Source organism: Mytilus trossulus, chromosome 14 (genome assembly GCF_036588685.1).
Source record: "Mytilus trossulus isolate FHL-02 chromosome 14, PNRI_Mtr1.1.1.hap1, whole genome shotgun sequence".
Classification (NCBI taxonomy): Eukaryota; Metazoa; Mollusca; class Bivalvia; order Mytilida; family Mytilidae; genus Mytilus; species Mytilus trossulus.
Window position 1 is genome coordinate 28,469,183 of NC_086386.1, and position 11,393 is coordinate 28,480,575.

At 31.7% G+C, this 11,393-nt stretch overlaps 1 protein-coding gene across 1 annotated transcript; it reads left to right on the forward strand.

Moving 5' to 3' along the window:
- Window positions 1–671: 671 nt before the first annotated feature.
- Window positions 672–11,085, forward strand: LOC134697635 (uncharacterized). The gene is made up of 6 exons (XM_063559917.1): window positions 672–765; window positions 4,819–4,889; window positions 5,704–5,844; window positions 8,141–8,305; window positions 10,446–10,604; window positions 11,078–11,085. Exons 2-6 carry the CDS (start codon window positions 4,838–4,840, stop codon window positions 11,083–11,085), a joined length of 525 nt encoding a protein of 174 aa, XP_063415987.1. The 5' UTR covers window positions 672–765; window positions 4,819–4,837.
- The last annotated feature ends 308 nt before the right edge of the window (window positions 11,086–11,393 follow it).

The window sequence follows — 11,393 nt, forward strand, 5'->3', positions numbered from 1 at the left end:
ACCGTTTTGTAACATTAAAGTCTCAAAGGCTCTTTGTATCCTAAAGAGTAAACATATGTTTGTAAATATTCAGTTTTCATTTGTTGAAGACCTTGTAGCCACCCTGATGTCGTATGGTCTATCTGTTGTGAGGTTTCTGTCTCATTGACCTATACATTTTATTTTAAAACAAGATTACAAAATAAACATGGGAGTGAAAAAAGTAAAAACAGTTCAAAATGATGATCAAGACAATAAAATGTTCAGGTCATGTCAAGTTATTTATCATTTTAGGTTTTTAAAGTTTTTGTTAATTATACAGGTTATAACTTCTGACATGCTACAACTGATAGACATCAGCTGTAATAGTGTTTGTATCAGTATGTACAAACAGATATAATAAATTTTACATAGGTCAGGGAAATAAAAAAGGTATAAAACTGTCAATCTCGCAAGCAAAACAAGTCAGAAATATTTGTTTGCATCCATTGTATTTTTGACCTTTGAAGATTTTTTTTTAAACAATAACATGAATAAGAACATTAATTTACTTTTTAGTTTTTGGGGGTTGAAATGTCAGGTGAGCTTGAATGTGTTTGATCTGACACATTCGATTTGATACGGTATATTTAAGACTTTTTCATTAAACGCATACAAACTCTCTGTCAAATAAGAAAAAAAAATCTCCTTACTTTTCTTCTTTCCCTTGTTAAATTTCAGTAGGATTCGGAAAATAATTTAGCTGAGAATTTATCAAACAGATCTACTGGAACATCAGTCAAAAAGGTAAGATGATCAGTTTTCTTTTTTTGTTTGAGATTTTGGAAAAGTAAACAATAGATATTTTGTCGCAATACAATCTTATGAATACGGAGTCCTTATACCATTATGTTGCCCATATCAATCGTAATAAACATAAACATACAAAATTTCCGAAGATATGATACTCCCTTATAAAAATCATTTCGCATGAATCTTTTGGTGACAATAACTAATGATAAGTTTGCACATTCATGAATACCAATGTTAAGCGTGATAAAGTATCTCTTTCATGTTAATCTTAACTTTGACCACAAGCAATGTTATCATGAACCTATCATATATATATAGAGTATCCTGTCGTCTCTTTAACACAACATCTCAACAAACATTCTCTCAAATAGTATATAGTCTTTACTTAAATATACCTGTTCATGACACTTCCAACCATGTGATCAAACTTCTTCCAGAACAAACTCAATATTATTGAATAAAACACGTTTTAGTCTTTGAATAATAGATTTATTGATTGGTGTTTTATGTCACTTTCAACATTTGTGCTTTTTCTTGGCGGTCAGTTTTTATTGGTGGGTAAACGGGAGTGCACGGAGAGAATCAATACCTTCGGTAGGAAAACTGTCTATCTTATCTATATTGGTGTAGAGTGCACCTTCCCAGGGTAGGATTCGAACCTACAACCAAAGTGAGGCAGGCTAGTGCATGGTACATTTGTTCGACTAATCAAACCATTCTGTCACTTTTACTCTTTAAGGAAATGGATGTGTTGTATTAATGAGTGCTACAATATTATTAAATGCATAAGGACAACATTGTAAAGTGTTTTTATCATTTCATCCAAATTCTCTTTGTTTTCTTTCCCATTGATCTGATGATGACTCAAAGGGCATAAATATTGATATCTTCTGATTTTATAGGGTCCCTATAGGGATACATATTTTGCTGTGGTGTCTCGCCATGGCTTTGTTTGTTTGCTTTTTGGCCTTGAATGTTTGTCCCTAATATGTCGTTAACTTGGCATTTGCATTCAAGTATTACAGACCAAATTCATTCGTTCATAGTGTGTTTATTTACGATTTTTGATTGAGTTAAGCCTTCCAATTGATATTTTATCGTGTGTTTTCTATGTTATTATGTAATGCTCTTGTTTCAGAAAAAAGGAGATGGTTTGGTATCATTAAAACGTTTAATCCCGCTACAATTTTGTGCACCTGTCCTAAGTTACGAATCTGTAATTTATATGTGTTTCTCGTTTCTCGTTTTTATATAGATTAGACCGTTGGTTTTCCCGTTTAAATGGTTTTACACTAGTAATTTTGAGGCCCTTAAAAGCTTTTTGTTCGGTGTGTGCCAAAGCTCCGTGTTGAAGGCCGTAAATTGACCCATTATGGTTTACTTTTATAAATTTTTGTATTTGGATGGAGAGTTGTCTCATTGGCATTTACACAACATCTTCCTATATCTACCTAGCATTTTTTTGACCTTATGGCGTTCAGAAAAATATATTATCCTCGAGCACCATTGCAGAAATATTAGTTGTTGAAATGAGCAGATGCAAATCTGGTGCTGTAAAACTACATCGTTTATTTTATTATATATTCAATACAAACGTATATAGTTCCAAGATTTAACTAGGACACTTATCTAACAATCCTAAAAGAATTTACAGCCAAAATGACATAAGTGTATAGGTAAAAGTAATATCTTTGGTAAGCCTTCTTGCTACTTTTGGTTTGAATTGTTTTACATTTGTCATTTCCGGGGCCTGTTATAGCTGACTATGTAGTATGGGCTTTGCTCATTCCTGACCAATAGTTAATTTCTGTGTCATTTTGTCTCTTGTGGAGAGTTGTCTCATTGGCAATCATACCACATCTTCTTTACAGTATTATGATTCTAATGATAATATAAATGATTTTATTTGGAATAAGCATGAGTTGAATGACACATTTTACATAATTCCATTTAACAGAATTAAAAACTATAACATTTTGTTTTTTTTATCTCAAAAGTTTTAAAATCTTAAAAATATTTGAGCAAGGTTATCCAGGAATTACCCTAATAAAATAGAAATCATATGGTTCATCACCATAATTATTTTCCATTGGTGATGTTATGTAAGTCTTAGATGATTTACATATAAAAAATGTTTGATTAAAATGCAAGCTCATCAATTGCATAATAAACACCGACTACGTTTTTTGTGGGATTTGTGTTGCTAAGTTTCTATATTGTAACGCTGAGTTTTGTATACTGTTGTTTTGTCATATGGTCCATGTCTGATTAACGTCATGGCGTTGTTTGTTTATTTCCGATAGTTGACTTTGAATTCCCTTTATTGAAACTTTTTCTTCTCTTAAACAGTGACATTTTCTCATCCAATATTTGACCTCAGTTGGTATGGACGTTTTGTAATCTCTCTGTATGTTATAACGTTTAAAAACATTTTTCTGTCTTCCCAACCTTTCGTTTTAAAGGTTCGAGAAGCAAACTATTTGTTTGACGATACTGTTAAATTTCAGCTTCAAGTCATATTATTGAGCCATTTAACCTTTAGCTAAGCTAAGAAAAAAGTTTCATTACGCGCTAAACGAAATTGAAAAGGAAGAGTCACATATCTATGTATGCCAAATAAAGACTTCTAGTATTAGACTAGACACCACAAATAGAAAGGATAATTTATACAAAAAGTAGAAATGTCATTTGACTCATTTCTTGTGAAGGGTTAACCGTTGTTTCTCTTCATGTTAAGGTATTTACGCCTTGTTTATGAATAAAAGTTTCAAATTATATAAGATTTATGAAATACCATGTTGAAACGACAAGTTACTTTTAACCTTTGATAAAAGGTTGTATAATTAAACTAACAACAAAATAAAAATGTTAGTGTCATTCTGTAGGTGATATAAACATAACAACGGGATTACAAGAAAAAAACAAAAGATTGGTATGTATTCATAGTTAAGAAAAGATATGATTGAAAATAAGGAATACTTTAACTGTAATGGAGTAGCGCTTCTTTCCCTATATTTGTTTAACACATATCGATCAAAATTTAAAACTACTAGAAATAAGATATAATTTTTTATATGAATTGATTATACTCTTTTACATTTTTCATACTTGTACGTTTTTGTAAAATGTAAGTTGCAAGTCACAAATTGAAGTTTTTTGTACCTATTAAAGACTGTTTTGTATTTGTGCAACAAAACCTTTTTATTATTTTGAATTTAGCTTTGCTTATCAAACGTATTTTATAACATTACTATCATTTCTACAAAATATAGAAGGGGTTCATAATCTTGTTTACGTGCAAATGTATCACGTTGTAAGAAATTCATTAATTTTAAAATCTTGTACTCCCAATCATACCTTTAAAATAAATTTTATACTGCAACTTCAATTTTTATTTTGTAAACTAAAATATTTAAATCATTTGTATGATTAAAAACAATATTCTCCACTTAAAAGTATTTAGAGTATTACAAATGATACTTTACTAGGTACAAAACAGGATAATACATCTCAACCAAATTCATAGTAAACTTTTTAAGACTAGCACAACCCTTAAAAAACATCGTTAGAAATCAAGGGCAATATGTTTCCTGTTGTTTTCCGAACTAATATTTTGTGGGTATACCAAACAGGAATATTCCCGTTCCCTCTCCGTCTGTAACTTTTTCTGTTCATCTTGTTGGTCGTACGTCGGTTGATGTGTCTTATAATCGCAAATACTCCCAAAGAGCTAGACGGATATTGAGGGAACCTTGCATAGCTGTAAAAATACCATACTCGTATCAAATTGAGCACACTTATTCAGTTATTCTTATAATGAAATATATGATAAAAGTCCCGTTATGGCTAGAATATACTTGTGTTCGTTCACTCACAGTATAATGATGAACAATTCCATTTGTATAAATATAATACGACTTGATATATATGTTATTTAGACGGCTTCCAAACTTTAATCTGCACTCTATTACGTCGTAAAGGCCAACATGCGATGTACATAAATGTCAGTATGAGTTTCTTAATCTAGCTACTGTTGCCTTTTTTCAGTACCTCAGCAAATATCAGTATGAAATACTCGATTGTGTTAGTATCATTCCTGCTGGCCATGGTTAATGAAGGTATGTATTGGATAATTTATACAGAATAACAGTATTTAAAAAACAAAAAGTATAATTTCAGTTCTGATTAAAGCATATTTTGTTTCAACTACTGATCTGTAGTGATAGTTCTGATTTACTTTGATTTAGTTCAATTACTCTTGTTAAGTAGATTTAGTATTTGGATTTCATAAATGAGAACATAGTTAAACTCTTAATTAAAAAATCGTTTCTTATATAAGTTATGTCGTTGGTTGTTTCATATCTTACATATCGGGGCCTTTTATAGCTTAATAAGGTATTTTTTTTTTTATCATTGTTGGATGATATATGGTTGTCTACAATTGATTACATCGACTCTTTTTTTTAAACTTTTTTGCCTAATTGTCTCGTTGGTAATTATACAAAATTTATTTTGCATACTGTAGTAAAGAACATGATCGTATTAGATACCATCCTTGTCCATACATATGAGATATAATACCGTTGGTCTTCGTTCTAATGATGCATATTGATTTCATTACTTTTATATTGGTTAATGCGAAATTATTTGTTTTGAAAATTATTTATTTCACAATGTTTTATGTGCCGCATTTTTCTTCTAATAAAGACTTAGTCGCCTACAAACTGGTTCGTTTTATAAAATAGATAAACACTCTTCATAAATTGACCGAATATGTGCAAATTGATGCTAGTAACAAATGCGAAATTAATGAAACCTGTTTGCAATATAATAAGTTTTAGAGGATAAAACATCCCTATGACAAATTAAACGTAGAAATCATTTTATGTACATGTAGGTAGAGATATCCGCCAATACATATTTAAATTTCAGTTGAGCTAGGTGTTATACAGTCTACAGCCGAAATCATAGCAATGGGAGCAAAGCCTGGTACCTTTCGGAGATCTACTACAACAACACCAAACCCTACTACTACAACAGTTGTCTCTGCACAAACTTTGCTACCATTAAAAGGTAATGCATCAAATTTAGCAAGGTGAGAGGATAATACATAATAAATAACATAAAGTAAGTAATAAGATAGATGTTAAATATTGTATTTTGATACATTTTAAATGGAGACTCCTATCTGTATTCACCGCGCAATTAATAACCATATAAAGTTACTAAAGGTCTGTTTTACATACAACGCTGTTCTCAACTTTAGCTAATGAGGTACATATTCTTGAATCAAAATAATTTTTATAAATATGTGGCATGAAGATATTTTGACCTAAAGTTATTAACAAAACTGCTATCAACAATTTACGTGTTATGTTTAGAAATAAATATATAGCATGAATATATTATAACATTAACACATTAACACAATCCTGTCAACAAGTATTATTATACTTCATGTCAAAATGCCAGATTTTGATTGGCTAATACGAGGGTGTCAATTTACTCTATTGCCCTTCATGGAGACGCTTGATCAAGTGTGCACTTTATTAAACACGACTCTATCCTATGACAAATCCTCTATCACCCTTCACAGAGACGCTTGATCAAGTGTGCGCTTTATTCAATACGACTCTATCCTATGGCAAATACTCTATTACCCTTCACGGAGAAGTTTGATCAAGTGTGCGCTTTATTAATACGGATGGTTATCACGGTACAAGATGTCACAGTTTATTACTTTGAATTTTAAAAAATCGACAGTTATAACAGACCATTTAGTATAATAAATTAAATAACACATAGCTGAGAGGGTGATAGAGCAGATTGGAACCCCTCGAAAAGGCATTGTCAACCTTGGCTTCGCCGCGGTTGACAATGTTTTCTCGGGGTACCAATCTGCTCTATCACCCTCTCAGCTATATGTTATTTATATAATGTACTATAACTATAAAATTTGGAACACCCACACAAACAATCACACAGTCATCTCACTATAAGCAATACACCCCCCTATACACTGTTGAACACTATGCAATTTTTAAGTTTTGTTTTAAAGAAGACTTTTTAACTCATTTAGCCTTTGGTGGATAACCATGAATCTATCATAGTATAAATGAATAACCACCATTGATTTAAACTTGATAAAATTACAAATTAACATTTGAAAGTGTTTGATAACCACACTACGACATTACTGAGGTCTTCGAAAGTCTACCTAAACAGTAGATAAAGTCATCATAGATAACAGGATTGAAATTTTGTATTTACGCAAAATTGGCGTTTTGTCTACAAAAGACTCATCAGTGACACTCGAATAAAATACGTATTTAGAACATCGAGGCCCTACACATTCCTATAAGTTTTGCCAAATACAGATAAGGTACTGTAAACGAAATATTATTTTCTCGGATATTTTATTTCGAGTATTTTAAGGTACCCTTTCTAGTTCATTTCGTAGCTATTTAATTTCGCAAATTTCTACCTTACTTGATGTTGTTTGATAAGGAAAGATCTAAGTTTCACATGTTCGCGATTTATATTCCATTTTTTTTCTACACGCCAAAGTCATGAAAATAAATCGGTCGCGAAATTAAGTTGGTTAACAGTAATCTATTCAATTTATGAGGTAGAAAAGCCTTAGTATTTCAAAAGTTCAAAGCTTTGTTAAATAAAGGCAACAATAGTATACCGCTGTTCGAAATTCATAAATCGATTGAGAAAAAAACAAATCCGGGTTACAAACTAAAACTAAGGGAAACGCATGAAATATGAGAGGAGAACCACGACACAATAGAATCTCGACATTAAAATATCAAACACAGAAAAGAATCTATAATATAACAATGGCCATTTTCTTGACTAGGTACAGGACATTTTAAGAAAAAAATGGTGGGTTCAACCTGGTTTTGTGGCATGCCAAATCTCCTGCTTTTATGGCAATGTTAATTGGGACATTAAAATGACAACATTATATGACAGGACTACAATACAAATAAATAAGAGAACATATAGGACAGAGAAACACACGAATAATAGCTAACAAAAGGTACCGGTTTAAAGTTGTATTACGCCAGACATGCCTTTGGTCCACAGAGGGACTCTCAGATGAAAAAAAAAGTTCGAACGCCAAATCAAGTACAACGCCGAAGAGCACTGAGGACCAAAAGTTCCAAAAAAAAGTCATATCACAATAGAAGTGCTGATTACTGGGTTCTTGCTACCGTCGGGAAAGAAAAAAAATATTGATTCCTGTTTACCTGATTAAAGATATGCTGACAAGAATATAATTCTTCAATTTTTTTTAATTAAATACTGCTATACATATTAGTATTTGATATTATTTATTATTAGATATGTTATATTTTAGAGGTCGAGCCAATTGTTTCGAATATTGCCAAATCTGATAAAACAATCGAATCACAAGGATCAAAGCCCAGTACATTACAGGGGTCTTCTACCAGAACACAAAATCCTACATCAACAACAGAGGGTTCAATACCATCAACGATGCAACCTTCGGTACCAGTTAAAGGTAATACCTTAATTGTAGCTAACAAGGTAAAATGTCATAATGTAAAACTAATCGAGTAAATACTTAAATTCAATTTTTTCATGAATACTTGCAGACTCGTTTAAACCACTTGAAAGTGAGAGGTTTAGCTAGCTATAAAACCAGGTTCAATCCACCATTTTCTACATTAGAAAATGCATGTACCAAGTCAGGAATATGACAGTTGTTATCCATTCGTTTGATGTGTTTTGAATTTTGATTTTGCCTTTTGATTTTTGATTTTCCTTTTTGAATATTCCTCGGAGTTTAGTATTTTTGTGTTTTTACTTTTGCACATGTTTATATCAGGAACCTGATGTGCAGTAGTTGTCATTTATTGATGTGGTTCATAAGTGTTTCTCGTTTTCCCATTTGAATGATTTTTATACTGGTGGTTTTTGGGGCCTCTTATAGCTTACTGTTCGGTGTGAGCCAATGCTCCGTGTTGAAGACAGTACGTTGACCTATATTGGTTTTTCTTTTACAAATTGTTAATCTGATGGAGAGTTGTCTTATTGGTGCTCATACGGTCATACCACATATTCATATTCATAATGTATGCTGTGGTGTCTTTACACGAAATACTGTATAAATATCATCCTCGTTAACACCGAAATGTAATAGATCTCTAGGACAAGATAAAATGAATGGTAGTTACATAGGATACTACTGACTTAATACAATTTAAAGAGGGTCAATTAATTATATATGGGGTTAGAGCGATGCTCAAATCCCTATATGGAAGTAACTGATCCAATATATATCTCGTATTAGATTAGGTGACAAGCAAAATGTGTCACGAACTTTTTACCATGATTATCTTAACATGTGGTATCTAGACTAGTTGCCTATAATTATATTAAGTTTCAAATATTCAGAACCTACTCACATAGGTCTATACAAAAACAAACGGCAACATAAACAACTTTTAGTCTGTTTTATGAATTTATTTCCATCGTTCTTTCTCAATGTCTTCATATGTTGAAATCTTTAAAAAAAAATCCTCAATCCGTGTTGTTGTACACCACTATTCAGCGTGTATTCAAATAATCCACTTCTACTAGACCAATGCATATGAAATTTTTTATGAATTTTGAATATATATTGCTCTCTATAGGGGTTGTTTAAAACCAATCATATTCCTAAAAATGTATAGAAGGTAGGATAACAATCATGATAAAAGTATGAGAAAGTAAATATCGAAATACAAAACACTGTTTTATGATAATTTTTAAACGCAGAACCACAATATATACGTTTAAAAAAGTCACGAATTATTGAGAGAAAAACAAAACCGGGTGACAACCTAAAACTGAGGGTTACACATCACCTATAAGAGGAAAACAACGAAACAATAGGAACACTAAGGTGCAACAAAAACAAACGACAATGTAACACATACAGAACCGAACTATTATATATATAATAAAATTGAAAATGGGGAATGCGTCAAAGAGACAACATCCTGATCATAGAACAGACAACAGCAGAAGGTCACCAATAGGTCTTCCAAAAAAAAAATCTGCACCCGGGGGCATCCTTCAGCCAATATAAATATCTATACTAGTTCAGTGATAATGATCGTCACTACACTCCAAAATTTACACAAGAAACTAAAATTAAAAAAGATACAAGACTAACAAATGACAAGGGCTCCTGACTTCGGACAGGCGCAGTAAATGCGGCGGGGTGAAACATGTTTAAAGATCTCAACCCTATATAACTCTAGCCAATGTAGAAAATGCATGCATTACAATACGCACATTAAAGTTACTGCCATTTTCCCTAAGGTTTTTGTTTCCTGTGTAATATAAAGCTTGTTCTACCAATAACATACCGTACTCGAATTTGTTCAAATTTCAAATGATTTGAATTGGTTATTTGTAAAAAACGGGAATGAAGTTGAACAACGTAAATAATATTAATATCTCCTTTCTGCATGCAAGTATAAAAGACAATCTGCAAAGTAGCTTTATTTTTAGATGCAAGTGTAATAGGAAGATTTTTAATTGGTTATGAGGCACATATTTTCAGTCAACTTATTTTATGTGATGTAGAAAGATAATTGTCTATCGATATTACCAATTAGTATTGGATATCATCTGGATATATTATGTTTTAGAGGCTAAGCCAATTATTTTCCATTTCCGTAAAACTGATAATGGAATCAAATTAGAAGGACCAAAGACCAGTACACTACAGGGGTCTACTACAGCAACACCAGAGGGTACGAAAACAATAAAAGGATCTGCACCAACTTCAAATGTTGAACCAGTTAAAGGTAAGCCATCTCTTGTGTCAACAGAGGGACGAAAGATACCAGAGTCAAACTCATAAATCTAAAATAAACTGCCAACGCCATGACTGAAAATGAAAAGGACAAACAGACAAACAATAGTACGCATGACACAATATAGAAAACTAAAGAATAAACAACAGGAACCCCATAAAAACCTAGGGGTGATCTCAGGTGCTCCGGAAGGTTAAGCAGAGCCTGCTTCACATGTGGCACCCGTCGTGTTGCTTATGTTATAACAAATTCTGTAATTAGTCTCATTCGGTAGGTCACATTCATAAAAGGGAAGGAAATTGAAGTTACGACGTAAGAAACATATCAAGATAGGATAATAAATGTCATAATTGAAGTATGAGTTGTAGATATGTAAAAAGAAAAAAAAGTGTTGTGTGCTACATGTTAAATGCATAATCACATTATGTACGCTGTGAAATTGTTTTATTGCATGAATTAAACAGCGTTCTAGCAATAACATGCCATGCACGATGCTGTCCAAATCTCAAATGATTCGAATTGGTTATCACAAAATAAAGGGATAGAGAATTGTTAGAACGGAAACAATGGAATTATATTTTGTCAGCATTCAACTATAATAGACAATCTTATTGTTTACTTGACTTTTGAAATTCAAGTTTAAAAAGAAAGTTTGCTATGGATCATGTAGTACATATTCTTAAATCAAATAGCTTTTTATTTTCTATATGAAATAAAAAGTAGATATATTCATTTTTTCTGTTAACGATAAAAAAAAAAAGGTATTACTATAAATAATGT

What these genes read in the sequence shown, in the direction of transcription:
- LOC134697635 (XM_063559917.1), top strand. Translation starts at nt 4,838, where the DNA reads ATGAAATACTCGATTGTGTTAGTATCATTCCTGCTGGCCATGGTTAAT. An exon ending in GCTGGCCATGGTTAATGAAG is followed by an intron (nt 4,890 to 5,703) that starts GTATGTATTGGA and finishes TTTAAATTTCAG; the next exon opens with TTGAGCTAGGTGTTATACAG. An exon ending in AACTTTGCTACCATTAAAAG is followed by an intron (nt 5,845 to 8,140) that starts GTAATGCATCAA and finishes GTTATATTTTAG; the next exon opens with AGGTCGAGCCAATTGTTTCG.